Consider the following 26,418-nt stretch of genomic DNA (forward strand, 5'->3'; position numbering starts at 1 on the left):
TTTATATTCAAATTGCCAGGCACTTAACCATGTCCGAGTTCCAGGAGGTTTACTCACAGATTTCAAATTCAGATGGACAAGCGGTTACAAAAAGGAATCTGCACCCCTCCCTTCCTCAACCCCATTTCTGTCCTGTGACTGCTGCTACTAGAGCATAAGTTGTATGAGGCCGAGATCACCATGAATGTTTAATACCTTCACCTTTTACAGTATCAGAATGCCTCTTTAAGTGTTTACCATGAGGGAGAAGCGTGTGCACGCACACACACACCAAAAACCAAACAAACATGATCCCACCCATTTCTTTTTTTTTTTTTTAATTTTTTTTTCCAACGTTTTTATTTATTTTTGGGACAGAGAAAGACAGAGCACGAACGGGGGAGGGGCAGAGAGAGAGGGAGACACAGAATCGGAAACAGGCTCCAGGCTCTGAGCCATCAGCCCAGAGCCTGACGCGGGGCTCGAACTCCCGGACCGCGAGATCGTGACCTGGCTGAAGTCAGACGCTTAACCGACTGCGCCACCCAGGCGCCCCATGATCCCACCCATTTCTAATGAGTACATGACTGTACTTACTTTGGGATAATCCAATTCGAAGAATGTCTCCAAGTTGTTGATTAGGTTAGGATCTACTCCTTTCAAAGGTTTCAGAAGAGACACACCTGGGAGCTTGCTATATGGCTGTTTGTCCGTTGCCTTCTTGTTGAGGTGTAATCGGCTGAAAAGCAAATAATATATACGTTATTTCTGGAGAACATAATAGTGCTATATAAAGTATGTGTCAAGCTATCAAGAAACTACTAAGTTCTAAGTTAAATTTTTTTTTAATTGACATCTTTTTAAAGGGTTATCTGAAAATGAAGGAAAGTAATCAGGTAAGCATCCAGTTTAGGAAAACCAGATCTAAGCAGAATGAGTGTTCCAATGGAGGCTGGAGCTTAAGAGTGTTGTTTACTGCTGTACTCACAGTGCTTAGAGAACTATGCTTGGCAAACAATAGGCATTCAATAAACACATGGTGAAGAAATGAATTATAGTGTTAGCCTACACATTAACTGCCCTTCCTCCCAAAGAGCCATCAAAAGAGACCAAAAACTATAAAAACTGTAGGGGGCGGGGGGAGGGAAATCCCTATCTTTCCCAGAAAAATAGAGATGTGTAACCAGAAAAATCTGAGATATTTCTATAGTAAGCAGTCCACATAACACATGATTGAAAGAAGCACTAGGCTACCAGCAGGGCAAGCAAGAAAATGGGATAACTAGCAGCACTCCCAATATTCACAAGCTCAGAATGGCTGGGATGGAACAGAGGGAATTTGAAATCTCAATAATGAGAAAAATGTCTGGTAATGACACTGGAAGATACACCATTGCCACCAATTCACAGATAAGTTGGCCAAGGTTCTCAGTGCTGGCCCATCCCATGGCTCTTGAGGAGGGAAGCCATGCCAATTAAAGAGAGAATTTGCCCCAGTTAATGTTCATGGTGTCACAACAAAGAGAAGAGATGCCTTTCCGCAGAGTGATGATGTTTCTAAAGGAGGTCACCAAAGTCTTCCTCCCTCCTTCTCATAAGCACGTCTCTAAGCACTCAACAGTAATTACAGGTTAGAACAATCAGGGGGCCACGTGCAAGATATTTTAAGACACACGTTCTTCCACATTTTAACATCTCCGAAATCAATGGCATCTTATGATTGGTAGCAGCCAGATGGCAGTCCTAAGTTAATAGCATGAAACCCAACCAATGAAACCTTCTAGAAGATCAAGAAAACACCAGCATCCTGGATTTGATGAAATACGCAATTAATCTATGAATGACTTCTGGAAGTACATCACTACCATCATCCAGAACAGTTAGCCATGGGCTCACTCTCAGCTAATTAAAGACAGGGATGTGCCACAGTGAACATCTAATGTTTCAGATAAAGCCATAAAAGATTTTACAGAAAGAAAACAGGTTACCTACAATGGAAAAAAATTTAAACCAACAAAAGATTTCTTAAAGAACAAGGTGATACCAATTTCTGATCCACAGTCCCCAAATGCTGGATAATAATGGGGCACCATTTCCAGCAGTGCTGCTCAGTATGGTCAGTGAATAAAGTGGCTTTTTACTGGTCTGTGATGAGAAGAAATTGAGAGAAGCATTTAGAAATGTTTATAGCACTTTGACCTTTCCATGCCATCCAAGCACATGATCAGTATGTATGTATGTATATGTATGTATGTATGTATGTATGTATGTATGTATGTAGTTAGTAGCCTCCCAAAACAGGGCTTGAACTGACAACCCTGAGATCAAGGCCTGAGCAGCGATCAAGAGTCAGACAGTCAACTGACTGAGCTACCCAGGCGCCCCCAGTATTTATTTTTATTATAGTTTACCAGAGTATTAGTCCATGCCAGACTGGAAAAATTTTAAAGAGCTGATCCTTTGCCATAGATAGTTTGGAAAATATTCATCTACCAAGTTCATTGAGAGGTTGGACAGAGGTAAAACCATAATCTAAAATTTATATAACCACAAAAATGACCACTATTCCGTATCTAACAAAATGGCAGATTAGATGTCTGAGGAAACCCAGCCAATAGAGAACATATAGACTGCTGGAGACAAAAAAACTTATATATTTAATTGATTGAACCAGTTGTATCCACATGGTTCAAATCACTGAAGATATTAAAATATTCACGTAAAAGAAGTCTCCCTGTCGCCCCTGTCCCCCATCTGCCACGTTCTCACCACCACATTCTCAGCAATATTAGTTTCTTGTTCATCTTTCCAGACTTCTAAAAAATGCATATACAAGCCAACACAGATGCGCGCACGCGCGCGCGCGCACACACACACACACACACACACACACACACATATTCTTACAGAATGGTTATAATATTTGATACAACTGCACTCAAAGCATGTTTTTAAACACATGACTGAACTGTTAAGAAAATAAGGGAAACCTCTCAGGTCAGAAATGAGGAGAAATTTCTGAGTGAGTGAGTGTTGGATGCTTTTGCCCCAGGGCCATCTGTTAGTCCCAGGTGATCTGGAGATGGAGACAAGCCTGAGGTAAGAATGATGGGAACTCTGTTCTGACAACCTTGTATAATATGGAATCCCTGAAAGGCAAAGTAGAAAAATGCTGGCCCACAGAGGGAAGATGGGGATGTTGCCTTCTTGGATCCACCCCTCAAAGAAGGAAAGTCTTCCAGGAGAACACCTGACCACACAGGTTTGGAACCCATAACGCAAACTACCTGTGTTGCTGAACAAAACCCAAGAGAAAGATTGAGAGAGACCATCATATATATAAAGACAACATGCAATGTCTAGAAATAAAAATCATGATTGTTGACATAAAAACTCAATAGGCAGGTAAAACAGAAGACTGCATATACAGTTTAAGAGAGGACTGGACAAACGGAATCTAGATTTGAAGAAATTATCCAGAATGTGGCACAGAGAGAATGAGAAGCAAAAACACTGAAATCATGAAACAGTTTGAGACACGGAGGATAAAATAAGGTGGACTAAAATCCCAGAAATTTTTTATTCTCTTCCCACTGCAAGATCATTCAAGTGCTATTAAGCTTATCAAAACACGCACAAGGTCATGACCAATTCAGAGAAACCCAGCCCACTATCTCATTGCATTTAGCAAGTCTTTAGATTAAGAACAAGGATAACTTAAACAGTGTTAAATAGTCTAGTACTGATCCTATTCCCCCCACCCCTTCTCCTTCATTAAGATATTTTGGTTTAAACACTAACATAGATATACCTCCTATCCTTTGAAGAGCTTTTCATATCAAGAATGCAGTATTTTATCAGACTCATTCTGACTCACCAAACAACAATGAAGTCCTCTCCAGGTTTATGATGAAGACAACTGGTAAATACTAGATCTGAAATTTCTACTCAAAAATAACTCGAACTCCCAACTATATCACAGGACCTTTAAAAAAAGGTCTTTTGTGTTTTCCCCCACATCCATCTCTCCTCCCTCCATCCCCCAATATTTTCTTTCCATATCCCACTGAGTCCTCTTGTGGAGTATACCCTAGGATACAAGAATCCTACTTTGGAGAATACAGTTTCAATTTATGTAACACAACTGACAAAGCCCCTTGTTACAAATTGCTTGAAATGTTTAGCAAAAACAATAAAAGAATATCCATGAAGTCACACACAAAATCACAGAGCACTATGATGAGCACACAGTGGTGCTCTACAACTACTTAGCATCCCCTTACCAAATAATCCCTTTTTTAAATTTAATTTTATTTTATTTAAAAAAAATTTTTTTTAACGTTTATTTATTTTTGAGACAGAGAGAGACAGAGTATGAACAGGGGAGGGTCAGAGAGAGGGAGACACAGAATCGGAAACAGGCTCCAGGCTCTGAGCTGTCAGCACAGAGCCCGATGCGGGGCTCGAACTCACAGACTGCGAGATCATGACCTGAGCTGAAGTTGGCCGCCCAACCAACTGAGCCACCCAGGCGCCCCTAATCCCTTTTTTTAAACAATCATTTTTGAACCCCGAATGTATACTATGCATTATCCTGTGTGCTGGAGATACAGTGATGGACAGGCAAATTCCCTACTGTCAAGGAGCTGCAGTCTAATGGGGGAATTGCACATGTATAGAAGTTCTTCTTCATATAAAACTCTTACGGTCAACCAAGCTATGTCCTAAAGCAAGAAATCTATTAACTTCGCCTGCCACACAGAGAAATGATGTTGGCGGGTGCCTTGGCCTTGGCCAGTGTATTGTAAACCAATCTGTAGCTTTCAAAACATGATCAACAGCCAATTTGCCTGGAGTCTCAAAAGTGGCCCAAGTGGTAGAGTCTTCCAAGTGGGGTGGCTCTGACAGGGTCTACAAGGTTTCCTGGTTTCAAACCAGTTTTTACTTTGGTATCTCGGGGCACGGTTTCTGCATCACTTAGAATTGAACTTGAGCCTACTGCATCCACACATTGCACAGGATCGATCACGGGTATGCATTTCCACCAGTGGCCTGGAGCAGGTGACCTGCCTTCTGTCAGGATCCTTTGCACAGTTCTTTCTCACTTTCAGGTTCTACACTGGGAATCCAGTTCTACCTTCCCATCACGCATTTTGTTTGCGACCTTGTCCTTCTTTTAGAGGGTGGAGGAGAGTACTTTTTATTGATGCATGACACACATACAGTGAAGTCACATATAAATAAGTATACAGCTCAATGAATTTTCTCAGAGCGAAACACCCATGTAACCAGTACCCAGATCAGGAAACAGGATTACCAGAACCCCAGAAGGCTTTGCATGTCCCCATCTACTAACTACCTTCCCCCTCAAGGGTAACCACTGTCCTCACTTCCAACACCATAGGCTAATTTTGCCAGTATTAAAATGTTATCTAAATGGAAACCCATAGGATGTACTCATTTGTGTCTGGCCTCTTTGACTTCATATGTTTGTGAGATTCATCCTTGTTGTTACATTTAGTTATAGTTCATGCATTTTCATTACAGCATGTATTCCTTATATTAACATACCACACTTTATTTAGCTACTTTCCGTTGATGCGCATTTGGGTTATTTCCAATTTGGGGCTAATACAGCCTTGTCTCTGTCTTTACAAAAGTATCAAAAAACTTGACCTAAACCCCACCCCACCCCCCACACTTAAACTTTTGGGCAAGATGAAGAAACAGGGACCCAATTTGCTTGCCCACCTGAAACAACTTTTTAAAAATCAGACAAAATCAGGGTGCCTGGGTGGCTCAGTTGGTTAAGCCTCCGACTCTTAATTTTGGCTCAGTTCAAGATCTCACAGTCATGAGATAAGTCCTATGTTGGGCTCTGCACTGAGCATGGAGCCTGCTTGGAATTTGCTCCCTCCCTCCCTTCCCTCTGTCTCTCTCTCTGTCCCTCCCCTACTTTTTCTCTCAAAATAAATAAATAAGCATAAAAAATCAGACAAAATATAGGAAACAATGGTTTTTAACATACTAGACATCAGGTAAAGAAGCTTAGTGACTCCTGCAACAGGGAAAACAAAGAAGCTAAGCCCTCCAACTGCTCCAGCTACTGCTTTGATACAGTTTCCAGACCAGGAGACCAGTGTTTCTCAATATTTGTATACATAATGCCCACAGGTGAAAATCACAACTTAATGGACTGGTTGCAGAGCCTAAGAATCTGTATTTTTATAAGCATCCAAATGATTCTGATGCAGGCCAGCGGTGAACCACACTGCTGTAGATTATAAATTCTCCAGGCTCCGGCAAAATAAGGATAAACAACAGTATGTTCTCAAGTTTAAAAAACATTGACTAGATAAGAATAAAGAAATATATATACAGAGCTCAGAAGGTCAGGTTAGTCTAGAGAGAGAAATATGGAGCCGTCCAGAGTTTGTTGACTACATAAGCTCTCCCGGGTAAAGCATGCCATTAGCAGGTGGCCACAAATCAATGTAACTGACATAGAGCCAATAATACATGCAGGAGACCAGGAGGGAGTAAGCCAAGACGCAGAAAGGCAGGAAGAAAGGATTTATTAAAGATGGCTTTATTTGGCTGTTTTCTTTCTGAAAGGGTTCAAGGAAGAGCAACATTGAATGCAGCTGAGAGGTGAAGGCAAGAACTGAAATGTCCACCTCACTGTGTGGATCTGCTGCCTCTGGAGCACTGTGCATGGGGAGGGGGGAGCATGGAATGAAAAGGAAGCAAAGGAATGAAGCAAAGGAATGGATGCAAAGGAATGAAAAGTGCAATGTGGTAACACGGAATAAACACTAATTTCTCATGAAACCTGACAGTGAATAAAAAGGCAAGAGTAACTAGATGGAAAAAGGTTTTTCAGTTTAATTTGGGGGAAAATATTTTTAAATACTTGAGTATACAGAGTGAGGGGAAGAGCTAGTCAAAGGTAAAGACAGAGAAAATGGCATAGTACGACAGGCTCCACAGTGTGGAGCAGGAGTGAAGAAAAGCTGACAAGACGGAAGGCAGGATAGTGAAGATTTAGAAGGGAAGGCAGGATAGTGAAGATTTAGAAGAGATTCCGCCAGTAATGGGTGACCTAGGCTAAATAAAGAAACAAGGCAGTGCCAGAGAGCACTGAAGGCTTAGCTGAGATCTGAGACCATGAATGTGTAGTAGTACTAACCCACATGGCTGTGAGATTACCCTCTGCAGGATTTTGAAAGTTGAGAAGCTATAAATTATGAGACGGGTTCAGGATAACAAGGCAGACTGATAGGAGGGAAGGCAAGGGGCAAGATGATGAAGGGATGAACTTGAGTTCTGGCTACATGGAGGATTCAATGAAACCAAGAGAGAACAGGTGAGGGCCACAACTGTGGATGAACAGCCCAGGGCACCTGTTCTCAACCTTAACTGCACATGAAAATCACCTGGGGAGTTAAAAAAAAAAAATCCTGATGCCCAGACCAGTTAGATCAGAATGTCTAGGGCTGAGACCTAGGCAAGCAGTACTTAAAAAAAAAAAAAAAAAAAAAAGTTTATTTATTTTTGAGAGAGAGAGAGAGAAAGAGTCCCAAGCTGGCTCTACACTGTCAGCACAGAGCCCAAGGCAGGGCTTGATCCCATGAGCCGTGAGATCATGACCTGAACCGAAATTTAGAGTGAGAGGCTTAACTGACTGTAATTTTTTTTTTTTTTTTTTTTTTTAGGCCTCTCCTGGTGACTCCCAAGTGCAGTCAAAGCTGAGAACCATGGACCTAGGAAGACTAGATTTCCTGTAAGGAGAGAAGAAAGCTCAGGAAAATCAGGAAGATCAGCAGCTAGTTACAGGATGGGCTGAAAACAAGTAGCCCACGAAGTAGCTCAAACAGTGTGAGAATGGGGAAGAGCTGCAGGAAAGCAGTAGGGGCTCTCTCCACACGAGTCTCAATGTTGCCAGTTATCAGAAGCAAGATTCACAGCAACTGAAGAAATTCCCATACTAACACTCTATCCTTGCAGATTACTTCCGGGGTTATTTTTAGGTTATCCACAGCCGTACAGACAGCATACTGGTTTAAGAGCCTGGGGTGGAGGAGGTTCTCCTGGATTTCTATACCAGCTTCACAGATAATTAGCTGAGTAATCCTTGGGTAAATCACTTCTTTATCTCAAATTTTTTTAAAGTGTGTATAATTAATTAGTACGTACCTCAAAGTAGTTGTAAGAAACAGAGGCAATTAAGCCACAAGTAAACATTCAATGATAGCTAATATTGATCATTTTTTAAAGCTGCTAATTTTAAGGACGTTTTCCACCAAATGTAACTTCTCCGAATTACTATAGTTCTAGTAGGAGATTTAGAGATGACAAACATTGATGAGGCTTATACACCAGAATGGAAGAACTGGAAATTCACATATTTAAAGATTCTTTCATAGGTACTTAAATATTAAGCTATTACGTTGGGTTTAAAATTTTTTTTTATTTTTTAAAGGCTTTTATTTTTAACTAGTCTCTACACCCAATGTGGGGCTCGAACTCACAACCCCAAGATCAAAGAGTCACACACTTCACCGATTGCGAGTGCCAGCCAGGCACCCCTATAAGGCGTTTTTTTTTTAATTTTTTTTTTCAACGTTTATTTATTTTTGGGACAGAGAGAGACAGAGCATGAACGGGGGAGGGGCAGAGAGAGAGGGAGACACAGAATCGGAAACAGGCTCCAGGCTCCGAGCCATCAGCCCAGAGCCTGACGCGGGGCTCGAACTCCCGGACCGTGAGATCGTGACCTGGCTGAAGTCGGACGCTTAACCGACTGCGCCACCCAGGCGCCCCAATATAAGGTGCTTTTTTAAAACATAAAACAACTCTGGTGTATTAAGAAAGATTAAAGGGGGGAAAAGGGATCATCAAAATTCCCAAATCACGGTTAAAAGAGACAGTCAAAACATGGCATAAAACACATTTAATACAAAGTTTAAATGATACGCAGTTCTCAGGCTAAAATTATATCCCAAGTTAAAATTACACCCAATACTTAGGAACAAATCTGAAGTTCTGCGGAGATCATCCAAAAGTGTAAAGGCAATGCAACTAAGGAACATTAACAGCAATTATCCCCTGAAGTGGCCTGATCTCTTCCTTTAAACCATTAGATGGGTTCTCAGTGGGTCAGAGGCGCTGCATCAGTCCTGGCTTCTCTGAATTCCTCTACCCTCAGAGCCTGACTCAAAATGTGGGATTCTGCTGCCACAGAACCCTTCACTTGGCTCTCTCTGCTAGAGGGAGAGCTGGCCACGCTCAGAGTGGAGCGGGGAAGGCCAGACACCATGAGCAAAGGAACCCCCAGTGACTATGTAATCCAAGCACACTGCCTCCTAGAATGGAGACATTTTGAGGGAGTCCAAAAGAGACTGTTCTGTAGACTATTAAATCACCACGCCCGGTGCAGTCCCCAGAGCAAACACTGCAAGGCAGCCTTCTAAGCACTCCAGTCCAGGCCAGAGGGAGGCCCCTCCACACAGCCCTGAACACCTGGAAAGCCCTCAATCAGGGGCAGCGTGTCCCAGGCATCAGGCTCCAGCAGAGCCATAATTTGGGATTTTAATAATAATCTTAGTTCTTTATGGAAACAGAACCACCCCTCCTAATATATATGTCCATCTGAGTTTCAGAAATTTGATTTTATTACATTTTCAGGAACACACTGGGTTACAAAAAGGAATGGACCTCCTCTATGTCCGGTCAATGGTTTTGACTGGTTTCATGTTTAAAGAATAAAATCATCCTGGAACGTGACTGAGCCATTTTGGGGAGACAGAAAGCACGGGAAAACTTCAATGTGTCATTTTCCCGAGGAATTATTTCTAAATTAAATGTTCAGTCAGGAGCTGGAGTCACCCTCTGTCACAAAAGTCGCATTCATGTAATTAAGGCACGTCACTCTCAAGGGCAGGGAGGAGGAGGTGCTCATGGCCAGCTGCTCCAGGGCTGTACCTGCCAGCAGCAGGACAGGGGACAGAACACAGGGGACAGGAGTATGGATACACGGGCTGGGCTGCTTCCTCAGAGTAACTTGGTCAAGTCCAAAAAGTCGTGAGGGGTGAATCACAGTCAAAAGAGAGAGGCCTTCAGGTCCTGCCCTCCATTGTGAGCTAGAAGGACATCTATTCACAGAACACTTCAAAGACCTCCAAGTGACTGTAAGAAATATTCAGGGTTTCTGGTGGACTTTATAGCAGCTTTACCTCGATGAATCCTAACTGCCGCTCTGCAGAAGGGTTTTCAACCTCTAAGCTGATGGGATGGCCTTATTTTATCTTGGATGATTTGTGTTTCCTAACAGCTCATTTCTAAAACTGTTACTCTTTTTTGCCATTTTGGCTTATCGTTTGAGCCTTCTAATCTTTTTTTTTTTTTTTTTTAACGTTTATTTATTTTTGAGACAGAGAGAGACAGAGCATGAACGGGGGAGGGTCACAGAGAGGGAGACACAGAATCTGAAACAGGCTCCAGGCTCTGAGCTGGCAGCACAGAGCCCGACTCGGGGCTCGAACTCACGGTGAGATCATGACCTGAGCCAAAGTCGGCCACTTAACCGACTGAGCCACCCAGGCGCCCGAGCCTTCTAATCTTTTAATTCCCCTCCCTGCTTTCCCTTTCTCATAAATTTTTTTATTTAATAGTGCGTACCACTTAAAAAAATGTTTGTTTATTTGGGGCAGGGGGAGAAGGAGAATCCCAAGCAGGCTCCACACTGTCGGCACAGAACCCAAGGCGGGGCTCAATCTCACAAACTGCGAATTGCAAGATCATGACCTGAGCCGAGATCAAGAGTTGAGCCACCCAGGCGCCCCTAGTGTGTACCACTTTAAATGGCTTATTTTACAGTTTCATATTCTGATTGCATTTTGAGCAGGAGGGAAGCCTGGTATGAAGGGACACTCCCTGGAGAGAGGGCAGGCTCTGCTCTTCCCCTTCAGTCGGTTGGTAGCAGCCTCTGCAGCAACCTTAATGCAGAGAACTACACCTCCCAGAAGTGAAGAATCTCACACAAGGCTTCGAAGGGAGTAAGGATTCCTCGAGGGCAAAGTTCACCTTGCTTAACAGCCCCCCACCCCCACCCCCACAGCGCTTTTTTTTTTTTTAATGTTTTTATTTATTTTTGAGACAGAGAGAGCATGAGCAGGGGAGGGGCAGAGAGATGGGGAGACACAGAATCCGAAGCGGGCTCCAGGCTCTGAGCTGTCAGCACAGAGCCTTCGCGGTGCTCGAACTCACGAGCTGTGAGATCATGACCTGAGCCAAAGTCGGACGCTCGACCGACTGAGCCACCCAGGCGCCCCCAACAGCGCTTTTTTTAATAGTTCTGCGGGGTGGCTCGGTTGAACCGATTTATCTGACTCTCGGAATTCATCTCCTCTGTTCCATGCCACCAAGCCTGTTAATATTTCATGTAAAATTAGGCTGACTGCTATATCAGCAGGTCCCCTACTTCACATAGTCCATGCCTGCAATTTCCAATGATTAAAGGCTTCTGTTGTTGTTACTTCTGCCTGTGCCCTGGAAGGCTGTTACTGTGTGTTTATGATCACTAGGTGTCATGACTAATGTTACTTCTAGATACCACTTAACTTTTAAAAAATTGCACTGCATCAAAATGGGCTTCTTCAGCAACACAAAGCACACCTTCTGGTGCAACCTGAACTCTGCAGACAGAAGATTCCCCAGAGGACACAAAATAACCAATAGTGAGTTAGATTTATGGGAAAACACAAACCATTTCCACTGGACAGTAGACTTTAATTACATACTAGAGAATACGAAAAATTCCATTACCATTGAAAACAAATAAGATCTTTATTAATTTTACCATTCCCTCCCCCCAAAAAACCCCAACTCACTAATCCTTTGGTGACAAGTTAGCCCTAGTGTATGGGAGATGGACAGGGCATGGTATTTTGCTAATAACAACTAAGTAAGACAGGCACCCAACAGACTATGAGCCCAGCACACAGTGCTCAAAAACACAGGAGACCCTCAAATATAGCATCCACTCAAGCTGTTTTCAAATCAAAACTGTCTCAATGGTCTTCCAGAAAATTCCCTAAAGCAGAATGTGATGTTTAAATTAAACTGTTCTGTTTATAAAATAAAATTCTGTGGATGGAGGAAAAGTGGGGACACTTAATGATCTGCATGTCAACCAACTCAGGAAAGCACTGGGTTCAGCATCCCCTGAAGGCCAGATCGAAGGGTAAAGATTATTTATGACAAGACAGGCATTCCCATAGGAAAACCTTGGGGAGGAGACTCAGATCTGTAAGTAAACATGTTATTAATAGAGTCTTGTTTCTATTTTAATGTGCAATTAATTAGAAATAGGGAAATAAAGATTCCGTTCGGTCCAATACATTTCATCAGAGTCCATGGCCACTGAAAGCATCCCCAAATCTGACCATCTACCTCAGATCACAATGGCCAAATGATACTGAACTAATGAACGTAAATCCACCATCACTACTGGAAAAAATTTAAAGACGATTCATTCAACCAGCAATAATTGAGTGCCTAGTACACACTGGAGACGGAACAGTAAATAAGACACTATCCCTACCCTCAAAAGCTTACAATCTAATTGGGAAAAGAGACAACTGAACACACATTTACAATTTAGATGGGTAAAATCTAGTTACTAAAGAAGGATAGAAGGGGGGTGCCTAACCCAGTAAAAAGCTAAAGTCTAAATAGACTTGAATGAGTAGAAGTTAGTTAAACAAAAAAGGAGGGGAAAAAAAGGAGCATAAGGAAGGAGAATTCTAAAGAAAACACATTGCATAATCAGGGGAATGTCAGTAACTCAATGTTGCTGAAGAAACAAGTACAGGGCTCAGCTCCTAAAGAACTATGCATGTCTTGTTAAAGAGCCTGAATTTTAACGTGAAGGCAATAGGGAATCATAGTAAAATTTTAAGCACATGATCTAAGATTAGTGCTCCAGGAGGATAAGGCAACAGTAAGAAAAGTAAAGTAAAAAGGGAGCAAGGCTGTTGGAAGCGATACCAGTGAACAGAGATAGTTACAATAATCTAGAATAGAGATAAGGGGTACTGCACTAACCACGTAGGAAGAGGGAGGGTTAATGAATCAACAGAACCATCACTGAATATTAACACTGAATTACAATGGTCATTTTGCTTTTTAAAGCTATCACACTATAGTCCAATTTGGTATCTTCCCAGGCTCAGGTTAAAGGGGCACCCAAAGTGGTCCTGGCAGCAATGACCCTACCTGATCAACATGTGGCCAAAGTCCAAGTGTATCTCAGAACTGAACCCAAACAAGAAGCTCTCAATTCACATTCCACTAAGGCTCAGAACGCCAATGTATTAATGAATTTAAGGCAAAGGCCATACTATCTAAAAATAACATTTAAAGTGCTAAAATTTACATTAAAAACAATTCGTTTCTGACAGGTGGTTTACCACAGACATCCTGATACAATGAGTATTTAAATTCCATTCAAAAACTACGCAGCAGGTATAGAAGTTGTTGTGCTAAATAGGTTAGAAAAAAGTAGAATGAACTGGAAGGAAACCTCCAGGGAAAAGACCTCTGCTTTACTAGAGGGCAGTTAATATTTACAGATACAAGGAGTATTTCTACACTAGCCTGGCACCTCCAGTCAATTAAACGATAAAGCCTAGCACTAATCATTAGGACATTACACACAGAGGACCAAAAAAAAAAAAAAAAAAGATAATCCAAGCAGAGGGAAAATGGGAGTGCGGGGGGAGAGAAGAGAAAAAGAAGGGAGATAGAGGGAAAAAGGCAAGGTGTCTTGCTCAGATACCCTTATCATCCAGCAATATGGCTCCCAAGGGCTAAAAAGAGAAGAAAATGGCTGCTTCCAGACTTTTTAAAGGATTTCACCGCAGCCCCCAAGCTATCAAACCACATTAGATCTCAAAAAAGGAAAAACTCATAAAGATCACTTAGGGAAAAAAAAAGTCTTGGGGATAAGAGCCCTGAATTTCAGTGCTCTAATCTGAATTTTATCTTGAGCATTATAGGCAGTAATCCCGGAAACGTGTGCCATCTAGAATATATCATGAAATGACTAAGTATCAGTTCAATATTAAAATTGGAAAAGAGCAAAACAGTAGTATACTGATAGAGATACCAGTGAACAGAGATCATTTTGAAATATTAAAAAGAATGGCTCTCTAGTTTACAAATTATCTCAGTTATGTTAAATTGCAGGCTTATAAGAATTGTAAGACATCTGTGAAATCTTAACAAATAATCTGAGCAAGAATTGTTCACTGTATTAATCACACTGATCTCTATTTTTTTTGTTGTTCATTTACCCTTTTTTTAGTAATCTTACACCCAATGTGGGGTTTGAACTCACGGCCCTCACATCAAGAATCACAGGCTCTACGGACTGAGCCAGCCTGAGCTCCATTTTTTTAATACTTGGCTCTGTCTCTAAGAAGACACAATTCAATAGAACACTGAATCTAAATTAACTAGATACCATTGCACATTGTATTTGATTTAAAAAAAGAAACAGTTGGTTTTTTAAAAGTTTTATAGCTTTTCTCAGCCATTTTCCTATAGTATCTGTATGACCTAAATGTTTTTGACAATTAGGTGTCCATGATTAATCTCTTTAATGTGACAACCAGAGCCATATAAGTTTTTGAAACAGGATCCATTTCCATCAGTTGCTAGCACACAAATTTTATAAATTTTTTTTTTTACATTTATTTATTTTTGAGTGTGAGCAGGGGAGGGGCAGAGAGAGAGGGAGACACAGAATCAGAAGCAGGTTCCAGGCTTTGAATTGTCAGCACAGAGCTCAATGCAGGGCTCAAACCCACGAACCGTGGGATCATGACCTGAGCTGAAGTCGGACGCACAACCGACTGAGCCACCCAGGCGCCCCAATGAGCACACACATTTTAGAAGAGTCTCAATATCTGCTTATTTTAATATGTATACTTTACCTTGTTTCAAAAAGGATTCTAGAGGACACAGAACATGCATTCAGAAAACATATTATTCAATAAAATACAGAATATTGGCACATCTTAACCAAAATATTGTTGCCAGTGTTCTTTAGCTTTCCTTGTCAAAATGTTGATATTAAGTTTGCAATTTTACTAAGTACAGTAGAAAAAGGGGTAGAGGAACAAACCTTAGTGCTCAGCTTGAAAACAATTCAAACCAGGAAGTATCCTTATTACAATAAGAAAGGGATCAAATCAAATCAGTAAGTAATTCTGAAGGTGGCACCAGAAGAAAGAACTTAGCAAAAAAAAAAAAAAGGGGGGGGGGAGGTAAGATTTAATTTATACAGAAATTAAGCTGTTGCCTGGGTGGCTCAGTCAGTTAAGCATCTGGATTAAGATTCTGGATTTTGACTCAGATGATGATCTCAGTTTGTGAATTTGAGCCCCACTTCTGGCTCTGCTCTGACAGCATGGAGCCTGCTTGGGATTCTCTCTCTCTCTCAAAATTAGTAAATAAACTTAAAAAAAAAGAACTGTTAAAAAAAAAGAAATTAAGCTGTTGACTATTTGCTCTATGTTGAGTTACTCATTTCAAAAAGGTATTCTTCAGATTCCTTTAATGAATGAACTATTCATTATAATGTTATAAACTAATTGCATTTTTTTCATTCTATTTTCAGGATCCTGTTACTGGAAGTCACAAAGGTAACTATGTAGGGCATGAGAAAATAAATACAAAGCCTCTCTATGGTATTTTAATGAAGCTAAATGCACTAACTGAAAGTATTTAAAGAAAACTTTACTGTGTATCATTAAGCACAAAATAAATAACTTACAACAATTGTAGAGTTGTCTCAAGTCTAACACCATGGGTTACTTGGAATATTAAGCTACATTTCTCATGTTTGTTTTAATTAAAAAAGTGCGATTTTATCATTATGTATATATTATAGAGGGAAGGGGATATATCATACTCCTATGTTGAAAGAAGTCAATTTTCTCCAAATTGAGCTGCAAATTTAATACTTCCAATTAAAAATAATATTTTAATCATTCCAATTGAAAAACAAGGTTACTTAGGGCTTGGGAAAAAATCTTAAAGTATATCTTTAAGCAAAAATGCATAAAATCCAATAAAGTTTGCAAAAGAATAAGGGGCTTTCCTCACCAGTAATGAGGTAATAAAACTTCATTAATTAAAACAGTGGAGGGGTGCCTGGCTGGCTCAGCGAGTGGAGCATTTCACTCTCGATCTTGGGACTGTGAGTTCGAGCCCCTCACTGGGTGTAGAGATTACTTAAAAATAAAAACTAAAAAAATCTTTAAAAAATAGCGGATACTAGTACAAGAACAGATCGATGAAACAGCACTGGGAATCTTGAAACATGCAAGAATACAGAAGAATTTTAGTCTATAATAAAGATAGTATTTCAAAACTGTGGTATAATCAAATAATAATTCAATTAGTGATTTTGGGAAAAGTGGCTAAATATTTAGGTGAACCTAAAATTAAGTCTCTAGATCTCATCATATCACAAAGCAAAATAATGAGTACATTACATGATAAAATGTAAAAAAAAAAAAAAAAAAAAAAGGAAAGAATTCAAATTACTAAAAGAAAACGGATATTAACCATATAATAATTGGAGGAATAGCTATAAAATTACACAAGTCAGAAACATTAAAAAAAGAAAAAAAAGGCCTTGACAATCCAAAACACAGGTGCACATACTTTCCTCTACGTTAAACGTATGTACAAAGTTGAAAGACAAAAAAAAAAAAAAAAAAAAAAGCTGGGGGAAAAAAATGCAACCTATCACAGAAAAACAATCTTCGTATCAAAAAGATTAATACAGCAATAGATTGCAGCACAAAGGATTATGAGTATGTAATTTACAACTAAATGTAACTAGCATATCAATATATGAAAAATGTTCAATAGAACTAGTAATTAAAGGAATGAAAATAAAAAACAGAAAACAGTGAGGAGCACGATAAAATGCAAGGGGGAAATGAGGACCAAAATACAATGTTACCAGGACTCCGAATAGATACAACCTTCCTATAGGGCAATATGTAGCAAAGTTTAAAATGTGCTCCTGGCCCAATAATTCCTTTCAGGAACCTAAACTAAGGAAATCCTCTCAAAGATGTACACATATGAATTCATCACAGGGTTGTTTGTAATGTTGATAATCGGAAACCTAAATGCCCATCAACGAATACATATTAGTACCTCATAAACGAAAATGCCATAAATCTATTTAAAAGGATGCAGAGATGATATTTATTAAAATAGGAAAAAAGTGGTCATGACATTTTACATGGAAACCCCATGTGAGCAGGTTGGGCAAAGCCTGGATGTCTTGTTCTTCAACCTTATTTCCAGCACCTAGAAAAGTGCCTTGTAAAAAAGGAGCTCCCAGAAAGCATTTTACTAAATAGATAAATTTTAAAAGCAGGCTACAGAACAATAATTATAATGTCAATCCCCACCCCCTTCCTTCTTTCTCTCTACACACACACACACACACACACACACACACACAATTGGGAGGACAGCCACAAAAGGCTGACAAGGTGAAGTTCTGGTGTGTGTAACTTTTCTTTATTCCTCTCTGTATTGTCTAAATTTCTTACATAGTTAGCATTTTTAAAATTTTTATGATTGGAAAATAGTAACAACATTGCTTTTTAAGAACTCATATATATTTAAAATGAACTCCAGAAAGTGTTCAGTGACATCAGCTACAAACTACAAAAACTGAGATCAGCAGTATCCAAGTGGCATGTTTTTTTCACCTCCAAATAAATATCTTTGGAGTATGTTTTCTACAATGTACCACCTTTTTCCAGTACCAGGAAATGCCACCCTATCCTGATAAAATGCAAAATTTCCAAAAGGAAAAGCACATTTTTTTCTAGAGTAAAAAGCAGGGGGGGGGGGGGTGAGTAACAAATTTCTTAAAAGTCCTCCCATCTCAGGGTGGCTCAGTAGGTTAAGGATCTGACTCTTGATTTCAGCTCAGGTCATGATCTCACAGCTCTCGGGATAGAGCCCTGCATCCAGCTCTGCACTGACAGCCCAGAACCTGATTGGGATTCTCTCTCTCCCTGTCTCTCTCTCTGCCCCTCCCCCGCTTGTGCTCTCTCAAAAATAAATAAATAAACATTAAAGAAAAAAGTCTTCCCATCTCCTCTATTGACATACGCCCTCTTCTAGTTGGTGATAAAGATTACTATGTATAATCATGTTTTTTTCAGACTAAAATGCCAGTGAATCTGTATCAGCAATGTGCTCTCTGTAATTCTTCCCTTTCTTTAGGAAGGCAGATTTCATTTTAAAGACATTTAAACAAGTGAATGTTTATTATTATTCTATCATTATTCATTACTCATTATTCTATCATTATTCATCCCACTACCCTGTTTTATATCATTCAGACTTTATCACTATGTGAAATAACCCTATTTGAATTATTATCTGCCTCTCCTTTCCAGAATGTAAGCTCTATGAGGACAGGAATGTTGTCCTGCTCACCACTGTGTCCCCAGTGAATGGCATCTAGTAAGGACTCAAGATGTAGTTGTTAAATTAATAATGAAAAAGGTCGGGAGGGGGGAGACAAATTTAAATAAGACTATATGTAAGGAAATGGAAAAAAGGAAAGAAAACTACAATGAAATACACAAGCTGACATGACTCTAGGCTGTAACGTCAGCCCGGAGGTTTGGTGGATATTTTTCAAGGTGGACAGGTGCTCCACACCTATCTAAAGGCATCCAGGAAGAAGAAAAATCCACAGGGAGGTCTCCGGGTAGCTGTGTACAGCTCCCAGAAGAGTGAAAATGATCATCATCATAACAGAAATGTCGTCCAGTTCGAAAAAACAACTACAGCACAACAACACACTATATTTGGCCCAGATGAAAAATCAAACGAAGCCCCAACACAATGAAACCAAGCAAGCAACGTTCCGCCGACACATAGAAAGATCATAGTCTCCTTTCCCCAGGCCGTGCAGTCGCCCGCAGCCCAGCAAACCCCCTCACTCACCACTTTCCCCCCTCAAGGACCCCCGCCCCAGCTGGTCCAAGGTGAGAGGGAATGGAGTAACAGTCTGAGAATTAGCTTTCTCCACTCCCACCCGAGCCCAATCCTCTCCAAAGCGCAATGCCTCCCACTCTCCCACCCGGAGGCCCTGACCCCCGCGCCAAGGGCTTCTCCTGCTGCCCCTCACTCACGTGTAGATGATGGCCATGAAATGCATCAGCCACAGCACCAAGAAGAGGACGAACCCGAAGACGGCCATTCCCTCCAGGGCCAGGTCCAGCAGCGCCATCCCCCGGCCCGGCCCGGCCCGCTCCGGCCGCCGCCGCGGACCGCGCTCCCGCCGGAGGACAGGGTGGGCGCCCGGCGCGGGGGCGCTGGAGGGGAGAGGAAGGTGGGGAGAGGAAGGGGCGGAGGGGGGTGGGGACGGAAGGGGCGGGCAGGGCCTGCGCGCCCCGCCCGCGCGCACTCGTTCGCGCGCTGCCCTGGGCGCGCTCGCAGCTGCGGGCGCTGCGGTGGCCGGGCTCCGTGGTCAGAGCGGCAGTGGCCCCCGCGCTCCGGCTCGCCTCTCCACACCCTCACAGGCGCCGGCCGGTCCTTGAGCGCCTGCGCCCCAGATGCCAACGCCCCGCCGCCTCGCCGCGGGACCCCGGGCCGCGCAGCTCCGCACCCTGCTCCGCCGCCGCAGCTCCGTGCTCTAATCGAAACCGCCGGCCAGCGATCCGACTCCCCGGCGCGCCCCGCCTCGCCCCCGCCCTCCGGAACCGTGGCGCCCGCCTCTCCGAGGGGCGGTGCGCGCCGCTGCTCCCCGCCCACCTTGCCGCCCTCGCGCCCGCTGCGTCACCGTCACCTTCGAGAGCGCGCCCCTGCGAGGCTTCTGCTGGACGCGAGCCCGCCTTCTCTCCCCGGGCTCCTATCTCCGCCCGCGCCTACCCCTCGGCGTCGGGCGGCGGCGCCCCGGGCGGCCAGCCCTGCAGCCCCGGGGCAGGCCTCCCCCGGCGGTGGCGGCGCGTGACCGTGTGTCCGGCTCAGAGGCTGCTTGCCCTCTGTCCGGCTGCAGTGTTCGGGGGCGCCCCAGAGAAAGACACGGAGTTCCAGGCAGCCTCTCGGGTTGTCTCGAAATCCAGTTTCCAACGCTGTGTCTGCAGCTTCTCCGCCGGGCACCACTCAGAGAGGCTTAGGCCCTCCTCCAGGCCATGCTCCTGGACGCAACGGGTGTCCCATTGCCTTTCTTTCTCAATGCTTTTAATGCTGTGTTGTCTTGGATCACAACCGACCGGAGAGCAAAATAATCGTATGCCTCACATATCTCTAAGCACCGTAGAGAATGTAACGTAAAAGAAATTCTCACATTCACAAATATAAGGAATCAGTTAGTATGGAAGTCCCCTAAGACTACTGTCCAATACGGTAGCCATATGTGGCTATTGAGCGCTTAAAATGTGGTTGGTAGAAATTGAGACGTGCTGTGCGTCTAAACCATCCGCCGATGTCGAAGACCACCTCATTAACCAATTTTGGTTACAATTATTGATTACATCGTGAAGCTATTTTTTGATATATTGGGTTAAATTAAAAATTATTAATTTTACTGTTTTTGTTGTTTTACTCTTAAAATATAGTTACCAGAAAATTTTAAATTACGCATGTGGATAGCACTGCTCTAAAATGTTAAGCAGTGGCACTATGGATTGTAAGGCAATTTAGCATTTATCTTCATTTTAAATCTGTCCAGGGAGACGTTTTAATCTAGTATTAAATGTTCCTGTTTGTTTCTTTAGCCTAGATGAGTTTATATTGTTTCTTGATTGTTTTATGTTTAGACGGTGTTTATTATTTCAAGTGATTTCCTTTAAAATAATCCATGACCTCCCTTGAGATTTCAGAATTGAATTCAATTTTGAAAAGAAGTTGGTTATTTTATCATTGCTATTTATTATAGCTGATATTGAGTAAATGAACTACCTTAATCTACAGTTAAGTGATAAATTACAATCAGAGAAGAGTTTAAATTAATGTCTGTACTGAGAACCAATCTGCATTTACTATACTTTGTGTTTTACTGGGGTAAAGTCGGTGAGAAAGAACAGTGCTTACAAAGGAAACTTATATTGTTCAGAGTTATTGGTTGATGAATTAAAGTTATAGTGGGATGATACACTACTAGCAAAATAACTACAAATGGAAAAAATTTTTAAGTTTATTTACAGAGAGAGAGTGTGTATGTGCGCACGTGTGCGCGTGTGCAAGCAGGGGAGGGGCAGAGAGAGAGGGAGAGAGAATCCCAAGCAGGCCCCACACTTGGAGTGCAGAGCCAGAAGCAGCAATATTGTACTTGAACCTAGTTTCGGTTGGTCTTGTACAAACCATTCTACAGTATCTGTTAGGACCACATATTCCAAAATGAATATGCATGAATATGTAACCCTAAATTAGAATATATAATCCTAACATTCTATAGATACTATAAAAGTGTGCATTTCTTCCATGTAGCACAGCAGCATAGGAGTCTAGCAAAGAACCTATCCACTGATCTCACTTTTAGCAGTTAACACTTTTTTTGGTTATCTAATGGGCACTCTTCTCTTTTAGAAAACCGATTTCATGAAGGCCAGGGCTTCTGATTCTCTCCAGAGATAATCTAGTAGCATTTGTATATATTAGAATTCACACTAATAAATTTTGAGGAGCAGTGTTTTGAGGAGCAGTGTTTTCAGAGGCAAACAAAATCCAAAATTAACTATCATTTAATGGCCCTAGAAACTTTAGTTTATAAAACCTTAACAAGAAAATAATTCCAAATATCTGGTTCAAACCAAGTAGTTACAACACATTTTTGGCTTGAGCCAAACCCAAACCAAAATATTTATAGCTGACTCTAAACTGAAACTTAAATAAAATTGTATTAATTCTGGCCCCATGTCCCCGAAAAGATAGGGCAGAAGGCTGGGAGAATACAGGTACATACATAAAATTACTTCATAGAAACAAAATTTATCTTTGGTAAGTTAATACTCTTAGTTATATAATGCCCTATATGCCTATATATAAAGGTTCATATTACATTTTTTAAAGTTACATTTTCAACAATCAGGATACCTAATTTGGGTTGTGTCTAAGAAACATCATCTTTGGTGAGATTCTAGATAAATCAAGTTTAAAATGTGACACTTGAAAGGCTATGCACAGAAAAAACACTGAAAGAAATACCAGACAATTATTTATCTTTGAAGAATGAAATGTGTTGATTTTTTTTACCTGCCTTTTTATATTGTTGATTTCCTATAATGAGCATTATTGTTTTTATGGTGAAAAATATGGCCATTTTTCTATTTTACAAAGGGGTTGATGAGAACCAAGTAGAAAATTTTTGTTATTTATTCTTTTAAAATTATGAGTGGTACGGTCACTTTGGAAGACAGTTTGGCAGTTACTTACAGAACTAAACATACTCCTAACCATATGATCCAGCAATAGCATCCTTGATATTTATCCAAATGAGTTGAAAACATGTACACACAAAAACCTGCACACAGATGTTTCTAACAACTTAATCATAACTAACAAAACTTGGAAGCAACCATGTCATTCAGTAGATGAGTGGATACAATGTGGTACGCCCAAACAATGGAATATTATTCAGCACCAAGAAGAAATGTGCTATCAAGCCTTCATGAAAGACAGGAAGGAAGATTCAATGTATATTACTAAGTGAAAGAAGACAATCTTTTCACTTATATGGCATTCTAGGAAAGGCAAACCTAGAGACAGTAAAAAGATCAGTGGTTGTGGTTGTCATGGGAGAGAGACATGAATAGGTGATCACAGAGGATTTTAAGGGCAATGAAACTAATCTGTACAATACTTTGTTGGGGTGCCTGGGTGGCTCAGTTGGTTAAGCGTCTGACTCTGGATTTTGGCTCAGGTCATGGTCTCATTGTTTGTGTGATTGAGCTCCATGTAGGGCTCTGCACCGGCAATGCAGATCCTGCTTGGGATTCTCTCTCTCTCCCTCTCCCTCTGCCCCTCTCCCACTTGCACTCTCCCTCAACATAAATAAAGAAACATTAATACTAAAATGGTGGGTACATGTATTATACATTTGTCAAAACCCATAGAATTTACAACACCAAGAGTGAATTCTAATATAAGCTGTGGACTTTGGGTAATGACATTGTCAGTGGAAGTTCATCAGCTGTAACAAAGGCACCACTCTGGTGAGGATGTTGTTGGGGGTAGGGGGTGCTGTGCATGTGTTGAGGCAGAGTGCATATGAGAACTGTCTATAATTTCTGCTCAGTTTGGCTGTAAACCTAAAACTGCTCCAGAAAATAAAATCTATCTTTTAAAAACTAATGAGTACTCCACCATATGTATATGTACATATTGTAAGTGTCTGAATGAGCGAGATAATCTAGTTTGTCATCAGATCCCAGGGCTTTGCACCTTCTAGGCACTCAAATATTTGTTGAACGAATGAATAAATAATCTATGTTGAGAGAAGTCACCGGAAAAATTGTTAAACTTTCTCCTTTTCTCCTTTCAACTTTTTAAATACTTTAAAAATATTTTTTCTTTGTGGAAAAAAATACACATTATTTAACATAACCCCTCCTTCATATTACATAATTAGATCACAGAATTGCAGAGAGTAACTACATGTTAGTTTGCCTAATCACAACCTGAAGACCTGCTCCAACTCCTATATTCTCCTTGACAGAGTCAATGCATGACTTTTATGTCAGCATGGGACGTATTTTCCATCTTTGTCATTATTATAAAGAATCTTTCATATAAACATTTTAAAAATCACAATTCAGTTCCCTACAGTTAATGTGTTGTTATTTTTAAAAGACAGGTATACTGTGAATTTTCAGCCCTATAAAAAACTTTTTAAAAATAACATTAAAAAAAAAAGGTGATCTTCCAGAAATTGGGTAAATTTGAAGTTTCAAAAACAAAGTTAAAATAAATTGATCTGGAATTTGTGGTGCTAGTGCCAAAAGAAGTAATTTAATTCATTTGTTTTTTTCTCCCCCTCAGCATGTTTTGCAATTAGTTAGAAAAATGCCTTATCTACTCATTTAACTCAGGTGCTTAACTTACATTGGTTTTGTTACCCATGAAATCCTAAGATACTATATTGCTGTGAATAGCCTTCAAACGCACAAAGGTTCTAGGTAAATTCTCAGTTCAGGGCCTGATCCTGACGGTCCACACGTATAGTGTGTTTGTATGTCTGGGTGTGGTCCAGGGGAGTGCCTGGAGTTCACTAGAGTTCATTAGTTCATTCTCAGCTGTTTTGCTAACTTATTCAAATGATTAATTAAAATGATTTACTTATACTAATTTTTCTTTTCAAATCTCATATTTGGTTTTGTTTTAGTCCATAGTGTGCTAGTGTGCTAGGTTGAAGCACTAATGTTTATTCTTAAAGGAAGCTAAATAAAAGATTTCCAAATATGTCTCATGTAAATGTCAACTATTTTCTTTTTCAAAATATTTTAAAAATTGCTTTCCTTTTATTCTTTTAATTAAAAATTTTTTTTATTTATATTCTTTAGACTTTGTTTTTTTTAAAGTAATCTCTACTCCCAAAGTGGGTCTTGAACTCATGACCCTGAGATAAAGAGTTGCATGCTCCACCAGCTGAGCCAGCCAGGTGCCCCTAAAGTTGCTTTCTTTTTAGATAGACTCAAGTCAATTTTTTTATTAAAGTTTATAATGTTAAAACATTATCCTAGGCTGTGTGCGTGTGTGTGTGTGCGTGTGTGTGTGTAAACAAACTTGGTAGTTTATTGAAAGAAAGAGACAAAGACAGGCCGAGACTCTAATTTATTGAACACAACATAAGTTATATGCCAAAAAGTTTTTGAAATATTAACTTGATGGGGTGCCTGGGTGGCTCAGTTGGCTGAACGTCCGACTTCAGCTCAGGTCATGATCTTATGGTCTGTGAGACTTATTAAAGTCTGGGGACTTTAATACCCCACTTACAACAATGGATAGATCATCTAGACATAGGATCACTAAAGAAACAAGGGCCCTGAATGATACAATGGACCAGATGGACTTGACAGATATATTTAGAACTTTTCATCCAAAAGCAGCAGAATACACATTCTTCTCAAATGCACATGGAACATTCTCCAAGTTAGAACACATACTGGTTCACAAAACAGCCCGCAATAAATATAAAAGAACAGGCACATGTTCAGATCAAAATGCTATGAAACTTGAAATCAACTACAGGAAAAAGTTTAGAAACCCTCCAAATGCATGGAGGTTAAAGAACATCCTACTAAAGAACGAATGGGTCAACCAGGTAATTAAAGAAAAAATTAAAAAATATATGGAAACACATGAAAATGAAAACACAACAATCCAAATCCTTTGTGATGCAGCAAAGGTAGTCCTAAGAGGACAATACATTGCAATCCAGGCCTATATCAAGAAACAAGAAAAATCCCAAATACAAAATCTAACAGCACACCTAAAGGAACTAGAAGCAGAACAACAAAGAAACCCCAAACCCAGCAGAAGAAGAGAAATAATAAACATTAGAGCAGAAATAAACAATATAGAATAAGAAAAAACCCCAGTAGAACAGATCAATGAAACTAAGAGTTTGTTTTTTGAAAAAATACACAAAATTGATAAACCCTTAACCAGACTTCTCAAAAAGAAGAGAGAAGACACAAATAGATAAAATCACGAGTGAAAATGGATTTATCACAACCAATCCCTCAGAAATATAAGCAATTATCAGAGAATACTATGAAAAATTATATGCCACAAACAGGACAACTTGGAACAAATGGACAAATTCCTAGACACCCACACACTACCAAAACTCAAATGGGAAGAAATAGAAAATTTGAACAGACCCATAACCAGTGGAAAAATTGAATCAGTTATCAAAAATCTCCCAATAAAAAAGAGTCCTGGACTGGATGGCTTCCCTGGGGAATTCTACCAGACATTTAAAGCAGAGATAATACCTATCCTTCTCAAGCTGTTCCAAAAAATAGAAACGGAAGGAAAACTTCCAGATGCATTCTGTGAAGCCACCATTACCTTGATTCTTCAACCAGACAGAGACCCACAAAAAAGGAGAACTACAGACCAATATCCTTGATGAACACAGATGCAAAAATTCTCAACAAGTTACTAGCAAATCTAATTCAACAACATGTAAAAATAATTATTTACCATGATCAAGTGGGATTCATTCCTGAGCTGCAGGGCTGGTTCAGTATTTGCAAATCAATCAACGTGATACATCACATTAATAAAAAAAAGGATAAGAACCATATGATCCTGTCAATAGATGCAGAAAAAGCATTTGACAAAATACAACATTCCTTCTTAATAAAAACCTTC

The 26,418-nt window shown here is 40.6% G+C and overlaps 2 protein-coding genes across 2 annotated transcripts in view; one reads left to right on the forward strand and one right to left on the reverse strand.

Moving 5' to 3' along the window:
* Positions 1-8,340, forward strand: part of SUSD1 (sushi domain containing 1) — a 276,094-nt gene extending 267,754 nt beyond the window's left edge. Inside the window, exon 16 of the mRNA XM_047829145.1 lies at positions 7,695-8,340. Coding sequence (XP_047685101.1) covers positions 7,695-7,708 — 14 coding nt within the window. The 3' untranslated portion in view covers positions 7,709-8,340. The remainder of the gene's footprint in view (positions 1-7,694) is intronic.
* The window catches only part of UGCG (UDP-glucose ceramide glucosyltransferase), a 38,495-nt gene extending 18,740 nt beyond the window's left edge, over positions 1-19,755 (reverse strand). Inside the window, exons 1-2 of the mRNA XM_047829147.1 lie at positions 19,230-19,755; positions 577-718 (exon numbers count right to left, since the gene is read on the reverse strand). Coding sequence (XP_047685103.1) covers positions 577-718; positions 19,230-19,327 — 240 coding nt within the window. The 5' untranslated portion in view covers positions 19,328-19,755. The remainder of the gene's footprint in view (positions 1-576; positions 719-19,229) is intronic.
* Positions 19,756-26,418: the final 6,663 nt, after the last annotated feature.

Source organism: Prionailurus viverrinus, chromosome D4 (genome assembly GCF_022837055.1).
Source record: "Prionailurus viverrinus isolate Anna chromosome D4, UM_Priviv_1.0, whole genome shotgun sequence".
NCBI lineage: Eukaryota > Metazoa > Chordata > Mammalia > Carnivora > Felidae > Prionailurus > Prionailurus viverrinus.